The sequence below is a fragment of the Syngnathoides biaculeatus genome, chromosome 5 (genome assembly GCF_019802595.1).
Source record: "Syngnathoides biaculeatus isolate LvHL_M chromosome 5, ASM1980259v1, whole genome shotgun sequence".
In the NCBI taxonomy this organism is placed as follows: domain Eukaryota; kingdom Metazoa; phylum Chordata; class Actinopteri; order Syngnathiformes; family Syngnathidae; genus Syngnathoides; species Syngnathoides biaculeatus.
Genome location: NC_084644.1, coordinates 4,889,503 through 4,913,221, shown reverse-complemented (window position 1 = coordinate 4,913,221; position 23,719 = coordinate 4,889,503). Strand labels below are relative to the sequence as shown.

The 23,719-nt window shown below is 44.3% G+C and overlaps 3 protein-coding genes across 8 annotated transcripts in view; 1 reads left to right on the top strand and 2 right to left on the bottom strand.

Moving 5' to 3' along the window:
- LOC133500856 (chemerin-like receptor 1) overlaps positions 1-20,146 on the bottom strand; it is a 25,476-nt gene extending 5,330 nt beyond the window's left edge. Inside the window, exon 1 of the mRNA XM_061820049.1 lies at positions 20,025-20,146. The gene's annotated coding sequence lies outside the window, so the exon portion shown is untranslated. The remainder of the gene's footprint in view (positions 1-20,024) is intronic.
- Positions 1,101-20,164, bottom strand: LOC133500853 (chemerin-like receptor 1). 5 transcript variants are annotated; one of them, XM_061820041.1, is made up of 4 exons: positions 6,876-7,019; positions 4,495-5,662; positions 2,398-2,441; positions 1,101-1,885 (listed from the first exon to the last, which is right to left on the bottom strand). In XM_061820041.1, the coding sequence occupies exons 1-3, from the start codon at positions 6,983-6,985 to the stop codon at positions 2,439-2,441; spliced, it is 1,281 nt and encodes a 426-aa protein (XP_061676025.1). In that variant the 5' UTR covers positions 6,986-7,019; the 3' UTR covers positions 1,101-1,885; positions 2,398-2,438. The 5 variants fall into 5 exon arrangements, with proteins under 5 accessions (XP_061676025.1, XP_061676026.1, XP_061676027.1 ...); XM_061820042.1 differs by lacking the exons at positions 1,101-1,885; positions 2,398-2,441; positions 6,876-7,019 and adding an exon at positions 20,025-20,164 and having other exon boundaries at positions 2,532-5,662; XM_061820043.1 differs by lacking the exons at positions 1,101-1,885; positions 2,398-2,441; positions 6,876-7,019 and adding an exon at positions 20,025-20,157 and having other exon boundaries at positions 2,532-5,642.
- On the top strand, positions 18,358-23,719 carry rbm48 (RNA binding motif protein 48). 2 transcript variants are annotated; one of them, XM_061820046.1, is made up of 6 exons: positions 18,358-18,392; positions 19,818-19,965; positions 20,112-20,302; positions 21,663-21,808; positions 22,087-22,622; positions 23,616-23,719. In XM_061820046.1, exons 1-6 carry the CDS (start codon positions 18,373-18,375, stop codon positions 23,676-23,678), a joined length of 1,104 nt encoding a protein of 367 aa, XP_061676030.1. In that variant the 5' UTR covers positions 18,358-18,372; the 3' UTR covers positions 23,679-23,719. The 2 variants fall into 2 exon arrangements, with proteins under 2 accessions (XP_061676030.1, XP_061676031.1); XM_061820047.1 differs by lacking the exon at positions 18,358-18,392 and adding an exon at positions 19,420-19,445.

Here is a 23,719-nt window from a genome sequence, read left to right as displayed (position 1 = left end):
CCAAAGGTTGAAAAGTTCAAGGGGGCCGATTACTTTCACAAGGAACTGTACAAACTCGACTTCAATTCTCATCCTCCTTCTTGCTTGTATCAATGTCTCGATCCTTCACATATGCTTCTAGTTACTCGTGAGATTTCCAGCTTTGCTGTCATCAGCAAAGCGCCCCCATATAAAACTCCCCGGTCCTCGGTAAGCTTTCCTTTGTGTGCGCATTGTGTTCTACGATTTGAGGCCTGTCCAATCTCGCTGTTGTCCAAATAAGTTCTCAATCTTTCAAAGGGGGTGTGGGTGGGGGAAATCAGAATCAACGGGTAAGTGTTTTGACACAGCATCTGTTTTTGGTCTTGTCTTCAATATGTACTGTTAAGTTTGTTTTTTTTTTTTTGGGAGGGACGAGTCCAGAGTCTACGCCTCCCCTTCTCTCACCGTCATTCAGGTGGGATTGGCTCCATTTTTCCTATGTGAAATACCGGAATAAAATGTGGACCGATGGGTGAATTGAAATACTGGATATGGAGACATTTCCTCCCACATCCCCAAAACATGCAACATTAATCGTCATGTCATTGTCCAAGCCGTTTATCCTCACAAGGGTTGCGGGAAAGCTGGAGCCTATCCCAGCTAGCTTCGGGCGAAAGGCGGCCTACGCCCAGAACTGGTCGGCAGTCAGTCGCAGGACACCATCAGTGAGCGGGAATCGATCCCACGCTGGCTCCACCAAAGACAGGCGTGTGTACCACTACACCATCAGTGACTCCTGCAACATTAATTGGACCCTCTAAATTGCCCCTCGGTGTGATTGTGTTTGTCTCGGTGTGCCCTGCGATTGGCTGGCAACCAGTTCAGGGTGTTACCCCCCCTCTCCTGCACATTGACAGCTGGGATAGGCTCCAGCACTCCCCACGACCCTTGTGAGGATAAGCGGCTAAGAAAATGAATGGATAACCAATGAATAAAATGATTACAAAACTCTTGTGTACAGGACTACAGAATGTATTGTATATAAAAGTTTTAATTGTCTTACAATGAATAAACTGATAATGAAATAAATACATTCGAACAATAAAAAAATGAATAAATTCAGCTAAATAAATGCGACACTTGATCATATAACTTTTCGGTGCAGGGCTTGATCGAGGAAGGGAGCGCGACGCATGTGGCCATAATTTGCCTGTACAAGACGCCATTTTGACACCACTGCTGAAGAGATACGTATTGGTGCTGTTGTTTTGGTTAACAATGGCGTTTCCATGGGAAACCAGCATGTATTTATTCCTGATCCTACAATAATTGGGGTGTCTTAAGTGGGTGACGTGGCAAAAGTCAAACTGCACGCACTGGTGGCAATATCCAGTTTCGGTGAGTTCTGTGGAACTAGATAAATGCTGGGTCTGAGTAACGGCTTCAATGCTGCAATTTTTGTTGTGGCGTCTCTGCGTGAAAGAATAGGAAATGTAATGAGCGGTAACCATAACAGTCAGCCCAAACAAAGGTGAAGAGTAACCCGAGAAAATAAAGCAAGCGGCGACCATCAGGACCAGAAAGGGCCAAAGCACACATTTAAAAATCCCGAAGACAACAGAGCCAACGCTAGACCGGAATAGTCGGGAATTAGGCCACGGAGCGCATGACCCTGACAAAAGCCCATGGCCGCTTCTCAATAACAATATTCACATGGTAGACCTGCAATTTTGGGTGCCTGGGACTTGGCAAGTTCAGACTGGAAATATGATCTTCAAGAATAGAACTCTGCAAAGACATTCGCCGGCTTGGACTTTGTGCGGACTTCATAATGCAACACACGCCCATCATGGAACTGAAGTGCGCACAAGTAACTTCCCCGTGTGGCCCGTCAAAAAGATGATGGGGAGACAACGTATTCAATCTGGAAAAAAAAAAAAAAAAAAAAAAAAAATCAGACAAGGGTTTGTATCAGTATGGGCGTAAAGCCTTGAAAAAGTAACAAAGATGAATGTTATTACAGTGTCACAGCAACATGCAATATGAAAAGTTGCAGAAGAATAGAAAGAATAGCGTCTACTGTGACACTTTGCTTCAAGTTGTTTGCTTTATGAAATGATGGAAGATGCAAAAACGTGCCCCTTGCTGGTTAAATGTGAAATACAGCGAAAGGGGGAACAAAAAAAAAATGAAAAAATTAAAAAACAAGCACATTAAAATGGGTAATAAACAGTTATCAGAAATTGAGCCACACATTTTACTGTACAAACTGCACATATACAGGAGATGCTATGGGGAAAATCATCATCATCTACATTATTTATTGCCGACTATAATCACTCACACACCCAACACTATTTAAAAAATAATATCTATATAATGGAATAAGGATAATAATGAAAAAACTTCTCAATAGGGAATTCAAAGAAGACTTACATGGTTTTACACAGTCCGTACTGAACTTGAGCCACTGGAGGTCACTAGAGAGAATACATGAATGGACGTTACATACCAACTTCATTGCACAAACCTTTAAACACTTTTATTGTACCAACATACTGTCGTTATCATTTACATAGCGATTAAGCATCCAGATACAGGTCATGTAGTTATTTCATTGTAGCCATCTCACGACAGGTTAAGTCCATAATTACTAAAAGTGAAATGTACCATGCAGCTGCCATAAAGAATAACTTTGTACTATCATCCCAATAAAAAGCGTGTCTAGCCATCTGAATTATGTCAAGTTATTTCTATTTTTCTTTGAGCATGTGTGACAAAACAAATAACTCACAGAATTTTGAGGAAGATGCTTTTCTTTGGCTCCCGACAATATACATTTAGTACGTTCAGCTTTTTAAGGACACTAACAAAGCCATGAATAACATAAAAATGCATGCAGGATATGAAATTTATTCCAGCTATGAGATGAGAGTGCAACTATATGCTAGGGGGTAGGGCTATTCTTATTGCTATTAATTCAAACGAAATTTTTTTTTTTTTAAGTGAAGACTTTTGGAATGACAATTATTTGACAATAATTACCTCGAATAAAATCCATGCTTCAATTACAGTTGGTGTATCGTTCACTTCTTACGATAAGTGAATGGGATAAACTGCAGCGTGCCCGCAAACCTGTATGTATTCCATGCATCCGTCCATTTTCTTTTGCCGCTTATCCTCACGAGGGTCGCGGGGCATGCTGGAGCCTATCCCAGCTGTCAACGGGCAGGAGGCGGGGCACACCCTGAACTGGTCGGCAGCCAATCGTAGGGCCCATAGAGAGGAACAGCCGCACTCACAATCACACCTAGAGGCAATTTAGTGTCTAATTGATGTTGCATGTTTTTTGGGATGTGGGAGGAAACCGAAGTGACCGGAGAAAACCCGCAACCTCAGAACTGTGAGACCAACGCTTTACCAGCTGAGACACTCTCGCCATATGTTTTCTAATATAGTTACATTTTATACAAAACAATACATAAATGCAGTAAGTAACTACTAGGAAAGGGCATTTTAATACGTTTACTGGATCTGCTCTGGTGAAATTGATGGCGTGTCAGAATGTTTTGAATTCCAATTTCCACCCCAGGATCGTATTTAGGGGAAAAAATGCTGTTTGCGGAGTTGTTGACATAGCGGAGGTCTGCGGGGATGTATCTCAACTTGCCATGGCTGACGTCATACTGATTTTATTTATCCCACAAAAGTAGTCGAGACTCAACCAACGGCGTCCCTTGAACTTCCAGTGGACTACATTTCGACTTGATCGCTTCGAGACGTGATTCAACAACAATCGGTTGGCACCCAACTGACCACATTTTTCACAAACGAATTGTATCCACATCCCTTGTTCATCTAAAATGGAATAATCTCCGATGCTTACTCATTATTTTCCATCCATTCATCCATTTTCTTTGGTGCTTATCCTCACAAGGGTCGCGAGGAATGCTGGAGCCTATCCCAGCTGTCAAAGGGCAGGAGGCGGGGCACACCGTGAACTGGTTGCCCGCCAATCGCAGGGCACATGGAGACAAACAGCCGCACTCACAATCACACCTAGGGGCAATTTAGAGCGTCCAATTAATGTTGCGTGTTTTTTGGGGATGTGGGAGGAAACCGGAGTGTCCGGAGAAAAGGCACTGGGAGAACATGCAAACTCCACACAGCCGGGATCCGGGATCGATCCCTCGGGTCCTCAGAACTGCGAGGCCACCGCGTTACCAGCTGAGCCTCCGTGCCGCCTAATTCTTCTTCTTATTGTTTTTGAGTTGACCATCCAGCTAAGTGGACACGGCGGCGCGGTGTAAAAAATAGACACGTTTCAAAAAATGTTTTAGCCTATAGAATTCATCACAGCTTGGTTCCAATGTTTTGAAGAGCCAGTGTAATCACGTCGTAGACATCGGAGGTGTGGACTAGTAGCAGGTGAGGCGAAAAAAAACAAACAAAAAACAAAACTGTGATTATTTGTCATATACAGTTAGGACAGCCGTGTCCAAGTACAGTATCTTAACACGGGCAGCTTTATACCTCAGCTTCAGAAAGGGACTTGTCTTTGCTTCGAGTGGTGACCATTGAGTTTGTGTACGTGTACGAGCGGGAAATCTCTTCCTGGAAAGCAGTCTCCAGTACTTTCAGGATGGATTTGCGGACTTTATCCTTGAAATCTTGTCCCATGAACACGTAGAGCAGCGGATTGAGGCAGCTGTTGAGGTAGGCCAGACTGGTGGCTATGGGGACCCCGATCGTGATGACGTGGTCCAGTATTTCGCTCTCGTAATCGGCCACGTGATTGACCAACTCGATCAGGGCCAGGACGTGAAAGGGAGCCCAGCACAGAAAAAAGGTGGTGATGACAGCGGCGATGATTTTGAAGGGGCGACTCGACTGGCTGGCCAGGGTACGGTTCCTGCGGAGGCGGTGGATTATCACGGCGTAACAGGACACGATGACTGTGAAGGGGATGACGAATCCCAGGAAGAAACGGGTCATGGTCATGGCCTGGTGGCGGAAGTACCGCAGCTGGGTCACGTGCGGGGTGACATAATCATCAGAGAAGGCAAAGTTATTGAAGCAGTTGATGATTTCTTCGTTGTTGTACGACGGCCCGGTGTCCCTGAAGATGAAGTAGGGCGTGCTCAGAATCAGAGCCAGGATCCAAACGCCCAGACTCACACAGGACGCCTTCTGCACGCTGCGGTAGTTCTGAGCCCAAACGGGCCACACCACAGACACGCAGCGGTCAACGCTGATCACCATCAGGATGTAGACGCTGGCGAACATGTTGAGGAAGCTCATGGTGCTGTTCAGCTTGCACATGAACTTGCCGAAGGGCCAGTGGAAATCCATGGCGGTGTAGGTCACGCTCAAAGGAAGGAACGCCGTGAACAGGAAGTCGGCCACGGCCAGGTTGAGGAACCAGACGGTGTTGACCGTTTTCTTCATCTTGAATCCGGTCACCCAGATCACCACGCCGTTGCCGAGCACGCCCAGGACGAAGGCCAGGCAGTAGACGATGAGAGACATGATGTTGAGGGACTGCCGCAGCTCGGCGTGGTCGTCCTTGTAGTCGTACTCGTCCTCGTCGTCGTAAAAAGTCCCGTTTGGGACCACGGCGTCCGAAGCGTTGAGGTCGTAGTAAGGCGTCACGCCCATTATGTCCATCATTGTCCTGAAACCTGCAACAGGCACGAATAATCTAACGTTTCCAATTAGGGAAGAAACGGAGGGGGGAAAAAATGAGAAAGTTATGTATTTTACAGGAATACATTATCATAAAAGATCAGAATTATACAATGATATGAAGAACACAGTTCTAAAATTAAAAAAGTAATCATGACAAGAAAGAAAGCAATCCGAGGAAAAATCTAATTACATTCTAATATTACACAAAAAAATGGTATTTTATGAGAAGAGAAAAATGATGGAAGAAAAAATATGCATACTGTTTTTTTTTTGGTTAAAATAAGAGTAGGTCAATTTCTTGGTATAATCAACAATGACAGACATAAATTTTAAAAGTGATGCTAAAAACATGTGTATTCTCAAGAAAGCGCGACGCATACAGAAAACATTTGTTGAATTTGTTCCATCATCAACTACAAATGTTTTTTTTTTTTCAAACAAATATTTTATGAAGTAGCCGAAAGTCATCACGAATATGTGGCAGGTCTCTGTCGAGAGAAGCCTGCTTGTTGTCTTTGTTTCTTTTTCGATTACATTAAAAAAAAAAAAAAAAATCCAAAAATAGCTCATTTAAAATTAATTTTAAACTACTTCGAATGACATTATTGTATTATAATTCCCTCTGAAAAAATAGAACTTTATTCTCAAAATATTTGGACTCTCTTCTCATCACATTGTTAATTTTTTTTTGTAATATTGCCATTCCTTATTCACATCAAATTATTGAGTACACTTTTATACACTATTTTTTTTCCTCCTTTTCATTGTGTCCCCCAATACTCAGATGACGTTATATAAATGAAATCTACAAAACGTTAATAATTCTTTCCATATTCCTTTTCCTTTTCAGGATAAGCGCCTTGGAAATTGGAAGGATGGATATTTCCATTTTTTTCCACATTTTTCAATGCGCAACACAATTCTTTGATCTGCGGGTGGAAAACACATCATCCTATGAAAAAAATATCCATTATCTGAGCCGCTTATCCTCACAAAAATCCTGGGAATCATGATGGTGGACAACGACGAGCTAAGTGGTTCTAAAGTTCAGCACATAAAATTATTAAAGCACTCAGCCGGTCCGCGTAAACTTTTGCTTAATTAACACGTCGCAAACAAATCAATAAAGTTCCGACTCAGAGCCCGTTTAATTAATTCATAACACAATGCTTCGAGATGTCGACCGTCGTTGGATGCATAAATAATAACACCAAAAGACACGATACCTCGTTTGTGGTGTCGGTGCGTCCGAAGCTGAGCTCTGACTTTGACTGGTCCTCGCGAGCTGCGAAGCTCGACCCAGTCTCGTGAAATGCTGTGACGTCACCGGTCGCATCGAGGCGGGACCACAAGCGCCCCTTAAACGAAGCCCAAAGCCCTCCGCCCAGTCGTCCACACCCCCCCACACACCCCACACCCCCCCCCCGTCACACACACACTTCTTGCTTTTGTGATTCGCACTCTGCCCCGGTCATCAACCTGTTGATTCCCGATGAAGTTTAGATTGAAGATGACGCACTCAAGTTATGTGGGGACAGAGTGTGAACCTCGTCACTTTTTTAAAAATTTTCATTTTCTTTTATTTATTTATTGTGGGGAAGAAAGAACGTTTTTCCTTCCGGAAAGTCCACAAGTGCAAACACCAGAGCGGCCAAACAAAAGTGATTCATCAATTGCGGTTTGTTGGGATGACAACCTGTGAGGGGGGAGGAGCTTCGTCTCCACCAATCACGGCGTGTTTTTCCGCAACTCGGGCTGAGCTCATCTTTGCTTGAGGTTAACTCTAATTGCTGTGTACTTTGAAAAGACATCTGCACCGAGTCGGTCACCTATTTGTAATGTAACCTTCTGACGTCTACAGTGTGGCGCAACTGGTCAGAGCGATGGCCTCACACTTTTGAGGACCTGGGTTCAAATCCCGGCCCCGCCTTTGTGGAGTTTGCATGTTCTCCCCGTCCCTGCGTGGGTTTTCTCCGGCCACTCCGGTTTCCTCCCACATCCCAAAACATCCAATGTGCTCGTCTTCTTCTTCTTTTACTTTTCCTTTCGGCTTGTCCCGTTCTATGTCATCTTTTTCCATCCAAGTGCATCTTCCTCTCTAACACCCACAGTCCTCATGTCCTCCCTCACAACATCCATCAGCCTTTTCTTTGGTCTTCCTCTCGGTTTTTTTACCTGGCAGCTCCGTCGTCAGCACCCTTCTACCAACATACTCACTCTCTCGCCTCTGGACACGTCGAAACCATCGACGTCGACTCTCTCGAACCTTGTCTCCAAAACATCTAAACTTTGGCTGTCCCTCAAACGAGCTCATTTCTAATCCTATCCAAGCGAGAACCTCAACATCTTCATTTCTGCCACCTCCTGTTCTGCTTCCTGTTGTTTCTTCAGTGCCACCGTCTCTAATCCGTACATCATGGCCGGCCTCACCGCGGTCTTATAAACGTTGCCCTTCATCCTAGCAGAGACTCTTCTGTCACATAGAACACCAGACACCTTCCGCTAGCTTTTCCACCCCGCTTGGACTCGTTTCTTCACTTCCTTACCACACTCTCCATTGTTCTGTATTGTTGACCCCGAGTATTTGAAGTCGCCCACCCTCGCTATCTCTTCTCCCTGGAGCTTCACTCTTCCTCCTCCGCCCCTCACATTCGCACACATATTTTCTGTTGTACTTCGGCTAATCTTCATTCCTCTCCTTTCCAGTGCGTGCCTCCGTCTTTCTAATTGTTCCTCCGCCTGCTCCCTGCTTTCACTGCAGATCACAATATCATCTGCGAACAGTCCGAGGGGATTCCAGTCTCGCCTCATCTGTCAGCCTTTCCTTTACCACCGCAAACAGGAAGGGGCTCAGCGCGGATCCCTGATGCAGTCCCACCTCCACTTTAAATTCTTCTGACACACCTACGGCACATCTCACCGCTGTTCTGCTGCCCTCATTCATGTCCTGTACTATTCTAACATAACATGCAACGTTCATTGAAGACTCTAAATTGCCCCTTGGTGTGATTGTGAGTGTGAATTGTTTATCTCTATGTGCTGGCTGTTTGGCTGGCGCTGGTAGCTATGATCAGTTCCCGGACTCCCTTGACCCTTGTGTGCATATGCAGCTCAGAACATGGATGGAGATGATTGTACACTGTATATAAACACAAAAGAAAAGTCACAGAAGCATCTGTCAATAATTAGTGTTAGCGAGCTGTTTCTTGAGAGCACGCGAGAGAAAAAAAGAACCCCGAACCATCGTTGGAGCTGTCCACTCGAGTTTGGACAATGTTGGGTCCAATGCAAAACAGGCCTGGAGGGACACAATTATGTCTTTAAAAGTTCTTCCTGGCTTTGACGTGCGTAGGTGAACGCGGCAAAGTTTGGAGTTACAGTATGTGAACTAGACAAGTGAAAACAGTCAGACAGAAAGACAGCCTGATTAAAAATATGGATAGTTATGAAGAGAGATACAAGTAGATGGATGGATACATGGATGGAGGGATGGACAACATAACTAATCAACTGATTGACAGATGGAGGGATACAAAGACAGGCTGATAGACTTAGAAGAGATAGATATATAGATAATGGAGGGATGATGTGAATGAAAAGAGGGATGACAGACAAGTGATATACACATATATGGATATACGTGGATGATGGATGGATGGATGGTTGGGAAGACGGAAGAATGGATGGATGGAGAGATGCAAAGATCACAATAAACAAACCAATAGACAATTTTAGATGGCTGGATACATGGATGGAAGGATGGACAAAATTAACTAATCAACAGATTGACAGATGGATGGTGGATTAGATGAAAAAGATGAAAGAGCAAAGCAACTGACAGATGGATGGAGACAAAGACGGATGTAAGAGAAAGAATGGAGGGATGATATAAATGAAGAGACAGATGAATAAAACAATCGACGGACAAGTGATGTATGTAGCGGATGGATGGATGGATGGATGGATGGATGGATGGAGAGACACATAAAGACCACGATGAACAAACCAATAGACAATTTTAGATGGATGGATACGTCGATGGACAGACAGGAAATCTGACTAGATAGAGAGCTATAATTGGATGAACGAACTCACCAAGGATTCACACAGATTGATGGAGGGATAGATGGTTGCTATAGATGCATAGATGGAAGGACGGAGGACAGATAAGAGGTGGATTGACGAATGATCATCCAAAATGGACAAGTGGAACCATAGGTTGATGGACGATATGGATGGAGAGAGGGAGATGGAAGGATGGATGCTGTAGCTCACTAAAAACAACTGATGGATGGATTGAAGTCTGGATGGATGGACAGAGTGGTAAATGGACGAATAGAGGGATGAACAAACAAACGACTAAACAGCCAGTAAAACAGACCAGTTCACTGACATATTTGATCATAGAAGTAAAACTGTACACAGCTGGAAAGCCTGCAAAGTGTTTTTTTTTTTTTTTAAAGAAAAGAAAAGTTATTCAGTGGACAGGTCAGCATGTTTCTGGTCTCTGGGGAACGCTTTTGTCTTCTTTCACGCATTCCTGAAACGTTTGGCAGTCAAAAGGCCGTGCCCAAAAAGAAGCACGTTGGAATCTCCGCAGAGGCTGTATCCAAAAATGTGTTGTTGTTTTTTTTTTTAATCCGCAAACCAGATACATCGGTATGTCGTACATCTGCGTGGCCTCAAAACACAGACCTCGAAATTTAAAAAAAAATCTCTCTAAGAGTTAAAAATACAGAGATTGACTTTGACTAATTTCTTTTTAAAGCATACGGAAATTCTTCCTGACGTCGCCGAAAGGTCCCACGGCCCTCGTAATTGAGCGCTTTCGAACACCACGTGGCGGAATTAAAAAAGAAAAAAAAAAAACCGAGCGCTTCGTCGTTTGGACCAGATGAACGTATACGATGACGCGGGCCAGCGGAACGCGTGGAACGAAGCGGGGGTGTCGACCCGCCGGGGGGAGGAGAAAGTCAATCTCTTGCTGGTGTCCCTCAAGTATAGCTCTCTACCTTTCAGTCAGCATCTCCCTGCTTAACCCTGCGACCACACTTCCTCCCGCACGGTTAGTTTTCTTGGTTTTTGCAGCCCGACTTGCCACTCATGCATACATCTGGTTGACATGATACAGAGTTGACGGTTGAACGTTTTGGGCTTTTTTTTTTTTCCCAAGTCTCCAGAGAAATGTTGCAAAACATGTCAAATTCTTGGTTTCCCCTCATGACAGCGCGCTTTAGCTCTGTTACGGAGAAGAAACAGCAGGAGCTTTGCCGATATGAAGCCGTGGAACGAATTAGAAGTTGATACTTGAATGCGCGCATTCAGTTAATTTTATTACTAGGGAATATAAAAACTATTTGATCATATATTGGCCAACAGTCAAGACGGTCAAGACAGTCTCGACCTAAGACGTTTTGACTTTACAAAGCCCGTCCCCCGTCCGCCATTGTGCGCCGGGAGTATCTTCGCCCTCCTTTTTAGACATTATCGCCCCAAAGAAGAAAGCTTTGTCTTTTGGCAATGCGTCTGCAGCCAGAAGAAAATCCAATAACACAGAAATGAAGCTCAAGATCATAAAAAGATTGGAGACCACCAAGGCTTCAGTAGGTTGACCGTGGTGACAACTACTAAAGACAAAGCCCGTATTTTAGCGCATGTGAAGGGTTCCGTTCCTATCTCGGGTACAATGATCGCAAAACAAGGTTCTTTGATACTTGTCGAGATGGAGAGACTTGAGGACCAGGTTCCTTTGCGATAGCTAAGCGCAGCCTCCCCTTCTTCTTCTTCTTCTTCTTCTTCTCCACCCACCTCTCAGCAGTAATGCAGTAATCATCTTGTTTATTTCAATGTATTTGTTTTTTATCCAAAGTATTTTGATGTAAATTCTGACTTTAATGGTGGAATCCGACTTAATTCGAAATTCGAGTTAAGTCGCTACTCAAGGAACAGATCTCAGCCATCGACCGTGGACTCCCTGGTTGCCATCCAATCGCAGGGCACATAGAGACAGACAACAGCCACAGTCACAATCACACCTAGGGACAATTTAGAGTATTGAATTAATGTTGCATGTTTTGGGGATGTGGGAGGAAACCGGAGTGCCCGGAGAAAACCCCACGCAGGCACGGGGAGAACATGCAAACTCCGCACGGGCGGGGCCGGGATGGAACCTGGGAAACTGATCCACCGTGCAGCCTGGTAGTAATATAGTTTGCTTAAAAAAAATAAAGGAAAATAAAAAGCAAAACACGATGTCCATCATTTGGTGCCTGCTGAAGTGAGGTCTTGTGAAGTCCGTTGGCTGAGAATTTCTGCAATCATCCGACGTCTTGCCTTGGACAACAGTGCTGATTTTTTTGGAATCAAAAACAAAAACAAAAGCCAAATTAAATCCAAAATGCTTGCAACGAATGAAGATTTTAGTCACATACACAATTGCAGATCATTTGGCTTTGAAACTTCACTGTTCACAATTCAGAGGTGTGTTTCATACTGACGATTATTGATATGTTGAATCCGCATATGTTCACGGGCCAGAAGACGATAACGCTCCAAAAACGGTGAAGTGATCAACATTACGTCGAAAACTACCGAGACCTGCCCAACCCCGAAACCCCAAAATCCCCTGCTAATATACAAACACAACTGCACAGGAACCGATCCCTGCCAATTGTCCAGATGTGAGGGGGTGGAAGAATAGGGAAGGGGGGGGGGGGGGTTTGAAAAAACACCAAAAGTCAGGGATTGTGTCCATTTACGCCCGCTCACGCTCAGCTTGAGCTCGAACAACGCCCTTTTCGAGCGCGTGGGAAGACCCATCACCAACTATTTTATCTCCGACGCATTCAAGACTTCTTTCCCCAACATGCCTGCACCTCAAGCAAAAAGTCCGCTTCGGCGACCTCCTCAAAACTACCGCGTCTCCTCCAGCTTAAGTCTAGACAGGCTGACTACTTCTTCTCTTTTTTTGTTGTTGTTGTCAAATTAGATTGAATGCTTTCGACAAATACCAGCTTTTATTTCTGCACGAAGATTTATCCCCCCCCCCCCCGAATCTTTTTTTTTTTTTTTTTTACTGTGCAGTGTTTTCACAGAAGCAAAAGATGCAGCGTTTTGCTGGTGTCTGCAGGGGATATTAATAGTCATCCCAAGGCTATAGTTTGAGGGACGCCTTCTGAGCGAAGGGTTTTTTGCCAGAGTTCTTGATTTACCAAGCGAACATGCAATTACGTGCGCGCCACAAAAATACCAATTTGGGTGTGCAAAGGGAACCGGAGGAGGTTTTTAAAGGGAACGCCGGAGCAGAATGATACACGCAGTCGGAGTGCGTGGCTTTATTATTCATTCTATAAAATTCGAGGGGTGTGAGGGTGGGGGAATAACCCAAAATGCTACAGGACAATATGCGCACATTACTGCGTGCGTGCGTGCGTGTTTTTGTGTGCGGTGCACCGGATCGCTAATGACATACTGCACTTTCCACAGTCGCTGTACTGTAATTCACCCGCCACTTATCATAACTACGCCGTGCAAAAAAAAAAAAAAAAAAAAAACCAAACCTCTTTTTGCAGCACGAGTGACACGATCGCGATGGAACTTTCGGATTCCAGTTGCCATAAAGACACAAATAGTGGGAATCTGCAGTAAGCCGAAAACCCTCCAAGGTTTATTGGTCTTGTTGCGGCCCGGAGCGGGAATCAGATTCTCGTCTTCCCCCCACCCCAACTCCCAGTATGGAAAGGTTTGTTTTTCAAGACGAAATGAGAGCCAACTGCGCTTGCCCCTATTATGCCTCACTGATGTGTTCTTTTTCTTTTCTTTTTTTTTTTTTTTCCACAAAAGACACCGCACACAAGGGGGGAAAAAAGCTGAGCCTCAACAACCGAAACCACTTCCTTACTTTGGTCCTTCTACTTTCCACCGCAAGGCCTGCTGGTGCCTTCCAGCAGACCAGAGGGCTATGAATAATCAACCTTGGCTCTGCCCGACATTAAAAAAAAAAATGGTAATGCATAAGTCATACACTGCTTCCTTTCTCCGGACAAGTTTATTTGGAGGGTGCAGTTGAATGAGATGAGGGGAACCAGAACGGCCAGCCGATGCTCAAATAAATCCAATTCATGACTGAATGCAAGGTCAGCGATGTTAAAATGAACTTTACGGCCTGCACATTCATCATCATCATCATCATCACCGAATACAATGCGCAAAGTTTCTCTTAACAAATGCCTTTTATTTATTTAGTTTAATCACAATTTCTGTTGTGCAGATGTATCAATGAAATGAATCGGCATCTGGTTGTCACATGTGACGCGGAGAAAGTTTTTGGCAAGAAAAAAAAAAAACTTTTCAAATGGGGTCAGCGGTTTGTGTGAGAACTAAAATAAGATATACGACAATAGATATTTGTTTTTATAAGATAATGTACTTTGCGGCTTCATGGGTAAAGAGTCTATCGGAGGAACGAACACTTTTTGAGGAAATAAAGTTTATAAACTTCTCATCATCATTGAAGTCTATTTCTGTGCCTGTTTTTTATTGGTCATCGGTTCAGGGCGGGACGATGGGGCAGCTGGAGAGCGTTGGCCTCACAGTTCCGAGGCCCGGCGTTCAAATCCTGGCCCCGCCTGTGTGGAGTTTGCATGTTCCTCCAGCGCCTGCGTGGGTTTTCTCCGGGGTACTCCGCTTTACTCCCACATCCCGAAACACATACGTTCATTGGAGACTCTAAATTCCCCCTTGGTGTGATTGCGAGTGCGACTGTTGTTTGTTGTTGTCATGTGCCCTGCGATTGGCTGGAGACCAGTTCAGGGTGTAACCCGCCTCCTGCCTGAGGTTAGCTGGGATACGCTCTGACACTCCCGCAAGCCTCGAGAGGATAAGCGGCTCAGAAAATGGACAGATGGAAGCATGAATGGATGGGGCAGTTATGATGAATCCCTATGACTCAAGTGGAAGGAATCCATCCATCCATCCATCCATCCATCCATTTTCTTAGTCGCTTATCCTCACAAAGGTCACAAGGAGTGCTGGAGCCTATCCCAGCTGTCAACGGGCAGGAGGCGAGGTACACCCTGAACTGGTCGCCACCCAATCGGACGGCACATGGAGACAAACAGCCGCACTCTCAATCACACTTAGGGGCAATTTAGAGTGTTCAATTAATTTCCATTTTTATTTTCTTAGCTGCTGATCCTTACAGGGGTCACGGGGAGTACTGGAGCCTGTCCCAGCTGTCAATGGGCAGGAGGCGAGGTACACCCTGAACTGGTCGCCAGCCAATTGCAGGGCACATCGAGACAAACAGCCGCACTCACAATCACACCTAGAGGCAATTTAGAATGTTCAATTAATTTCCATTATCATTTTCTTAGCTGCTTATCCTCACGAGGGTTGCGGGAGTGCTGGAGCCTATCACTAAACTGGTTTCCAGCCAATCGCAGGGCACATGGAGACAAACTGCCGCACTCACAATCACACCTAGGGGCAATTTAGAGTGTCTAATTAATGTTGCACGTTTTGAGGATGTGGAAGGAAACTGGAGTGCGTGGAGAAAAACCCACGCAAGCATGGGGAGAACATGCAAACCCCACACCGGCGGGTCCGGGATTGAACCCAAATCCTCAGAACTGTGAGGCCAGTGCTTTATCAGCTGATCCACCGTGGTGCCATAATACTAACATCGGAAGAGAAATTTGGAAATGAAAAAAAAAAAACAACAACTTCCGAGTGAAAATGGGCTCCTACAATGTTTTTGGTTCGTAGCCGAATTCAGGAAAAGAAAGTGTCACACGAACTTCTTCATTGGTATGGCCCTTTTTTTTTTTTTTTTGCATATCCAAAGATGCCATTTTTGTTATCATTCCTCACAATTTTACAAGTAAATTGGACTTGAGTGAAGTTATTTACGGTCCCATGAAATGCAAAGAAATGAAACATCCCAAGAGTCAAATCACAGGAGTCGTTTTCAAAGAAAGACGCAGCCGGGTGGGGCCGATTCAATTTGCGTGTGTGTGTGTGTGTGTTATTTGAAGTCAAAGAGCAGAGATGGAGATGATGATGATGATGATGATGGATGTTTACAAAAAAAAAAACAAAAAAAACGGGGGTACAACCTGCCCGTGCTGGAATGTGTTGGATTTTAGCCTTAAGTGCATAATCACAGGCTTTGGTTCAACGCACGCTCACAATTAAATGTGTTCCCGTCTGTTGTTGATTACCGCCTATATGTTCATACACGACTAAACCGCTATGACTCATAAAGCCGCCACACAATGACTTCGTATTTTCATTTCACATCCATAAAGTGAAATGAATTACGGACTCGTAACGTACAGATGACTCACATTTGAGTTTTTAGCAATGTGGTGGGTGACATTGAGAATATCATGTATTGCAACACAGCCACAATGTATTTTCTTGTCATAATGATCAATGAACTATTACTGTATGTACTGTGTACATTAAATCAGAAATTAAATAAATAGAAACAAATACATGGAAAAAACAACTCAAAATGGTTAACTGTGAGCTCTAACACTTCAAAACTTAAAAATAATTATAATAGTACTGTTCAGGAAAGAATTACCATCATTTCTGGCCGATAAGCCGCAAATTTTTTCGCATGCTTTCAACCCCGCGGTTTAAATTTGTGCATTTTTTCTAACGGCCGCAAGGGGGCACTCGAGCGGAAAAGGGAAGAGGCCGGTGGAATATAGGTGCAGAGGAAGTGACTTTTACCGGTATGTGTGTGTTTCTTAAAGGGCTGTTAGTGCTGCGCTAGCATTAGCACTGTGATAGCGTGTTGCTGCAGTGTTACTGCCGTGTCTGAGTGATTTTTACCGGTATGTACTTTTTCTAAACGGCCCTGTTAGCGCTGCGCTAGCGTTAGCGCTGTGCTAGCATGTTGCTGCCGTTTCTCAGTGAGTTTTACCAGTATGTTTTTTTTTAACCGGCCCTGTTAGCTCCACGCAAGCATTAGCGCAGTGCTAGCGTGTTGCTGCCACGTCTCAGTGATGTAGGTATGTTTTTTTTTCTAACTGACCCTGTTAGTGCTGTGCGACCGTGTTGCTACTGTGTAGCTGCCGCTGCTGTTTTTTTTTTTTTTTTACCTGTATGTTTGTTAGTTTTTTTGTCCCGCCCTGTTCGTTCTACCATGTTGTTGCTATGTTAAGCTAAGCTAAGGTATCAAAACTTTGAAAACTCTTCCGCGTACCATTTTTCTTGGTAAATATCTCGCGTTTCAGTGTGGGCAATTGCAGCTTTTACACAGCTGCGGCGTATGTATGTACCAAATGGTATTTCCTTTACGAATGTACCGGGTGAGGCTTATAATCAGGTGCACTCTGTTGGCTGGAAATTACGGTAATTTATTTTCCAGTTGAATCGTACAGGTTGTCACATTATTTCCAATACAAGCACTTTTTTCATCAGGGTTATGTCAGCAGGATTTGTCCAGTTTTCCTCGCAAAAGCTCTGTGAGGACGTGGACAACCTTTTATTCAGGTTATGCTGTGAGTTTAGGTCTGGGCTTTTGTGTTGTCGTTTCAAAACGTTCCTGTTTTATGTTTCATTTTGGTGGAACCAAGCTTTTCTTTAAACAAATGTCTATTTGAGATAACACATTTTCGTTGTTTTAACATGAAAAAAGTGTTTATTTAACGTGGCTGTGCTCAACCTTCAGCATGTCTACTGTACTGTAAACATATAAACACTTTGTAGCAGATGTCTTGCGGAGTTTGAGGTGTGACGAAAACGGACCCTGAGAACAAGGAGATAAGAGCTCTCACATTGCTGAATATGAGAGCTTGCGCTTACATTAACACCGTCCGGTCTGAGGAATGGAGAGAATGAAGCATTTGGTTCTCCTCGTTCTCTCTGGAAGTGCAGGTATCGTAAAATAGAACAAACGGTTTCTTTGCCGCTTATCCTCACGAGGGATGCGGGGCGTGCTGGAGTGTATCCCAGAGGCAGGAGGCAGGGTACACCCTGAACGGGTCGCCAGCCAATTGCAGGGGACGTCGAGACAAACGGTCGGACTCACAATCCCACCTCGAGGCAATTTAGAGTGTCCAATTAATGTCGCACGTGTTTGGGGATGTGGGAGGAAACTGGAGTGCCTGGAGAAAAACCCACGCAAGCATCGGGAGAACATGCAAACCCCACACATGCGGGTCCGGGATTGAACCCAGGACCTCAGAACTGTGAGACCAACACTTTCCAGCTGCTCACCGTGCTGCCCATCATATATAAGAAATTATAGCAAAACAGGGTGGACATATTATACAAAGTAAGGCTTGAAGAGTGATGTCCTGAGGTCCAGGGTTCAATTCCGGCCGACCTGTGTGGAGTTTGTTCTCCCCATGCCTATGTGGGCTTTCTCCGGTCACTCCTGTTTCTTCCCACATCCCAAAAATATGCAACATTAATTGGACACTCTGAATTGCCCCTAGGTGTGATTATGAGTGCGACTGCTTGTCTCGATGTGCCCTGCGATTGGCTGGCGACCAGTTCAGGGTGTACCCCGGCCTCCTGCCCGTTGACAGCTGGGATAGGCTCCGGCAGTCCCCGCGACCCTCGTGAGGATAAGCGGCAAGGAAAATAGACGGCCTGATAATTTGCAGCTTCAACGACGTCACTCGGCTCAAAAAGACAATGATGACAGGCTCAAGTTGGAAGAATGATGTGAGAACATTGCGACGTGTCCGTGCGGCGACACAAAGCATGCCGGCGCAAAAAGAGACGTGAGAACATCTGCTTTTCTGTCACTTTTTCCCACACTAGCACAGATTTTTTTTTTTCCCCTCGAACATTAATGGGTTTATTCAAACTTGACTGACAGGTGTTTGGGTCACGTCCGCAATTTTTCAAATGTATGCCAGCGGCACAAATTATAACAGTGGTAAATTTGCCTCCGACTTAAGTAGTAGATCTCGAGCTCTTCTGAATTATTTCCCATCACCACATCACTGCGTTTTAATGAAACGGCTACAAACTGGTCATGTTCAAAAATCCTCAGCAGAAAAATGTACTTAACATGACATTTACTGTAAATCACTCGAGAAAAAGAAAAAAAAAAAATAACAGAGGATGCTGCCCCGTGCGGCTTTCAAATTGCAAAGCATGTCATACGCTGGCGTTTCTCCATAATCACAGAACATGGAGCGCAGTTCCAAATGTAGCATTTATCCGGCTTCGCTCGTTGCAATCGGGGTTATCATGTTTTAGTGGTTGCGTGTCTGACCTTAAATGCAGGCCAAAAAAAAAAAAAAAAATGTTGTACTTGGTTATTTACATGGAAGATCAAATCTCGAGCCAGCGAAGGAGCATGTGTACGTGTACGCGATCTGGGTGGATGTCATCTTGCACAATATTGGGATCTTAAGCATTTCAGCTGATTTTAAAGCCTTGATGAGCGATTCACCTGTCAATAATTCATCATTGTCACGATTAACAGCAAAAGTAAGCAATTTATAACGCGACGATCTTGTGCAGTGATTCCTTAACCACTGTGTTGTGGGAAATCGCCAGATGTGCTGTAGGAAATTATAATTACAACAATAATAATAACCACCTTTCCCTTTCATGGTCTAAAAGCCATCATTTATGACATTAAATAATGTCTCTTGGTTCATCTTCTATACCAGCAATGAAGTGACAGCAGAGCAATTACATGCTCATCCACGAGATGGCAGAAGATACAATGAACCTGCGTATCCACCTGTTTCCAATCGTATACAGTCCCGGAAGAAACTAAACAAAAGATTATATCGGAAATTGCTTTAAATGGGACGCAAGTAATATTATTTCAGATTCTTAAATTTTTTTTATGTGATAATTTCTCAGTAAAATTTGTAAACTTGTCTGGAGTCCTAGCGTCATAGGATCCATGTCGAGTTTGAACTGTGGTTGTAGAAATATTTTCACATCAAGACCAATTTTGAAAGTGATAGTCCACATTTTCAGTTATCATCAGACATGCCATTGTGTGATACGAAATTATTTTGTGTCGTTTGGAGAGCTAAAAGAGTTGCGATAGCTAGCAAAAACGGGATAACTTTGCCTCCCTTAGCGGAACTCGTCATTGACTTCCCGTTACGTTTCACAACAAAAGTGATGTTCACGCCAATTCCCTAGCAACTTTTGAGTACCGGCTCTTATTTTGACAGAGCACAAAGCGGAATCGTGTGTCGAGCAAACATGGCGTCGACTAGCAACTGCTGGAAGGCTCCGGAGGTTTACAAACACCACGAACAGCGGAAAGTGTGCATATCTCGACCAAAATATCGAGAGGGGAGGAAAGCCAGGGCCGTTAAAGTAAGCCATTACAGTCCTCCCTTGTCGTATAAAATCGAGAGCCGGACATTGTAGCTTACCTGCGAAGTCCCGTGTGCGCCCCCAAGTGTAGTAAACAAAGCGCTTTAAAACCGGCAACGGCGTCTTCTCGTCTGTCCTCGTGTCAGGTGTACACCGTCAATTTGGAGTCGTGTTATGTGATGGTGCAAGGGGTCCCCGCCATCGGAGTCATGACAGAACTCATCCAGCTGTGCGCCTTGTATGGAGTCGTGCAGGAGTACAGGCCCTTGGACGAGTACCCCGCCGAAGAGTTCACCGAGGTCTACCTTGTCAAGTTCCAGAAGCTCACAAGCGCCAGGTCCATAGTACTTTGGATTAATTATAGTAATACACAGAGCAGTGACTCTAAAACAGGACTGGATAGAGCAAACACATCGAAGGATATGTCGATTGGTTGAAGAGCCGGTTGGCCGCCATCTTGGTACTCTCAAAACCTCCGGAGGACATGGCTTACAGGTTGAATTATTTGGCATGTAGAATTAAAACTGGTCGTGTGAGCTTGACATTTTTTTCAGTTCTGGTAACATGAAGGATTTTTAATTCGACTTGGTAAGCCAAAAAAGGCTAAGTGCTAAGGAAAGACAAGACAACACGGTGACTAGCAAGAAACCTTGCATATTACCTTGGGCCCGATTTCTGTTATGTTAACGTTTCCCAAAATACGATGTGAAGCACTATCATCATAACATAGCAAAAAAAACCTAAGCATTTTAAGTCAAGCAGTTAGATATATTTTCGGAAATAAGGACTCGCAAACGCTCAACGTATTGTTCATTTATCTCTGCGACGTCCTATTTCCAATTTTAAAAAAATTTCAACTTTTCCTTGCATTTGAAAATCATTTGAAAATCAAATTCAATTTGCAGTGTTCTGTAGTGTGAAAGTCATCAAAAATTTCACAGAAAATGTTTTCTCTTGCTCATCCACTGATGGAGTTTAAGAAAAATATTGACATCGCTTTTTCCCGAAAAACCGTCGGCCGATAAAGGTGAAGCAGAGAGTGAACTGTGAACAACGACAACCTTAAACAAAACTTTGTTCAAGTGAATTAAGCTCATCAGAAAAAAACCCAAAACTTTCCAAACAAACTTTAACAGTGTCAAAGTAAATCTTTCCAACTTACCTGTGGAATGTTTTCTCACAGCTACGAAACTGGTGATTACCACGTAGGTTGACATGGTTGTTTTGGGAGTACCAAGATGGCAGATGTCTGCTTTTGGCGACTTCAGTTTTGGTGGCCAATGAGCCATCCAGTCTTTTTTTAAGATCAGTGACACAGAGGCGGCACAGGTACACATATTTTTGCAAAAAAATTATACTCATGAATGCAAAGCTGATTCAACTGTACTTAAGCAAAACTAAAAGGTTTAGAGACTATGAACGTGATGAAGTATACAAGTATTTTATTATTTTCTTTTTGTCAAAGTAATACCCGTTTAAATAACCTGACAACAATAACAACTAAAAACTGAACTGACAGTAATTTGTACAGAGAAATAAATCGTGATCCATGTTGCTGTTTTTTCTCCCCCCAACCAAGAGCTAGTTACTGTTGGGTTGACGTTTATGATATTCAAACAAGTTATTCACTCAGTGGATCCCACCTGAATTAAAAAAAAAAAAAAAAAAAAAAGCCTTTTGCGAATTGTCTTTTCCAGAGCTGCCAAGCGAAACATTGACGAGAAGAGTTTCTACGGCGGCGTGCTGCACGTTTGCTACGTCCCTGAATACGAGACCGTGGAGGACACCAGGATGAAGCTTCAGGACCGGAAGCGATACGTAATGAGGATGCTGCACAACAGAGGTACCGTCCTACGAACGACGATTACTACTACACCTGCGCTGAAAAGAAACGACAAAAGTTGTGCATTTTACTTGAATTAACTTTTGCATAAGTGTTTTAAATATTGCCATATTCAGAGGAAAACAAAATGTACCTTTTACACGAGTAAAAGTGCTGATAGTTGTCCACTGAATATTAAAGACGAGCTCGAGAAGAACCAAGGATCAATATTTTGGTCGTGCGTTTTCCAAATCTATGTCTACATATTTACTTGCAATTGCGTGTTCTCTATTCTAAAGTCCGAGAAAGGGAGCAGGAAGAACCGACGAACCAAGAGCCAGTAGAACCAGAACAACCCGCAGCAGCCGCCATGCCCGCTCGCTGCCAAACAAGCGGAGGAGAGCGTTGGAACGCGGATTGGGCCTTTCCGTTGCTGCCGCCACCGCCTCAGGAATTTCACAACTCCACACACGCAAGCCACTGCGGGACGGCGCCGACGGAGGACAAAATGGGGACGTTGCACAACGCCGTTGTCGACGCGAATGAGCCGCCGGCATCAAAGTCCAGCCGCTTCCGAAAGCCCTCGCGTGAATCGAGAGGCGCAGGAGTCGCGCTGACCTCCAATCAGCCGCCCGCCGTCACGTTTGTGCCGAGGACGACGCATTCGGAGAGCAGGAAACGCAAGACGGAAGAGCCGGCGTCGCGCCCGCCGGCCGAGGTCATCGGGAAAGATGCGCCGCTCATCGGACCGAAACTGGAGGACGCGCCTAAAGTGGACATGGACGACCACTCGCTGAACGCAACCGTCGACCGGATCAGGAACACAATGAAACAGGTCACACGTCTGTCGTGGGTCCATTTGTGGTGTTGGGGAAATTGACTTTTTAATATTGTTAAGATACTGCGGGTCGATCCATTTTCTGCGCCGCTTATCCTCACGAGGGTCGCGGGGAGGGCTGGAGCCTATCCCAGCTGTCAACAGGCAGGAGGCGGGGTACACCGTGAACCGGTCGCCAGCCGATCGCAGGGCACATGGAGACAAACAGCCGCAGTCACAATCACACCTAGGGGCAATTTAGGGTGTCCAATTAATGTTGCACGTTTATGGGATGTGGGAGGGAACCGGAGGGCCCACCCGGATAAAACCCAGGCATGCACAGGGTTGGGGGGCCGGGATCGAACCCGGATCCTCAGAACTGTGACGCCAACGCTTTACCAGCTGATCCACCATGCCTGCGCCATTTGCATATTTTTTGTCCATTTAATGATGCAAAAATATGCAACATTAATCGGACAATCTAAATTGCCCCGAGGTGTGATTATGAGTGTGGCTGTTTGTCTCAACGTGCCCTGCGATTGGCTGGCAACCAATTCAGGGTATACCCTGGCCTCCTGCCCGTTGACAACTGGGATAGGATACAGCGCTCCCCGCGACCCTTGTGAGGATAAGCTGCTAAGAAAATGGATGGATGGATATTGTCATATGTCATATTGTGACGTTTAGCTGGCGTTCATGGAGTGATCTGTGCATTTATGCTCCGCTCGAATCGGAAATATCCGTTACATTTTGGATTTTTATCCACATGTGGAAAAGGCCTGATTCCAATCGGAAGATAACAATTTCATTTTTCTATTTAAACGCAAATTAAAATTTTGAAAGCAAAAATACACCTCTCCCACCCAAAACAAAAACAAAAAAACCCAAAACCAAATACTGTATTTCACTTCACTGATCCAGTATAAATCTTTTTGGGAACTCAATTCATATGTAACAAATAAAAGTTCCTAAATTAAATTTCCTTTATTTATTTATTTATTTATTTTTTAGGTGGAATCTGTTCCCGACTTCAAACCAGTGGAAAAGAAGATTAAACCACGTCGGCGCATTTAATAATCAAAACGCAACTGTTAATAAATTTGTTTCTTTGTACA

Excerpts from the sequence above, each read along its gene's own strand:
- LOC133500853 (XM_061820040.1), bottom strand. The coding sequence starts at position 6,985 with ATGCGACCGGTGACGTCACAGCATTTCACGAGACTGGGTCGAGCTTCG. Across the intron at positions 5,663-6,875 it reads GCACCGACACCACAAACGAG|ATTATTCGTGCCTGTTGCAG; the intron begins GTATCGTGTCTT and ends TGGAAACGTTAG.
- rbm48 (XM_061820046.1), top strand. The coding sequence starts at position 18,373 with ATGCCGGCGCAAAAAGAGAC. Across the intron at positions 18,393-19,817 it reads ATGCCGGCGCAAAAAGAGAC|AGCACAAAGCGGAATCGTGT; the intron begins GTGAGAACATCT and ends TTATTTTGACAG. Across the intron at positions 19,966-20,111 it reads GGAAAGCCAGGGCCGTTAAA|GTGTACACCGTCAATTTGGA; the intron begins GTAAGCCATTAC and ends TCCTCGTGTCAG.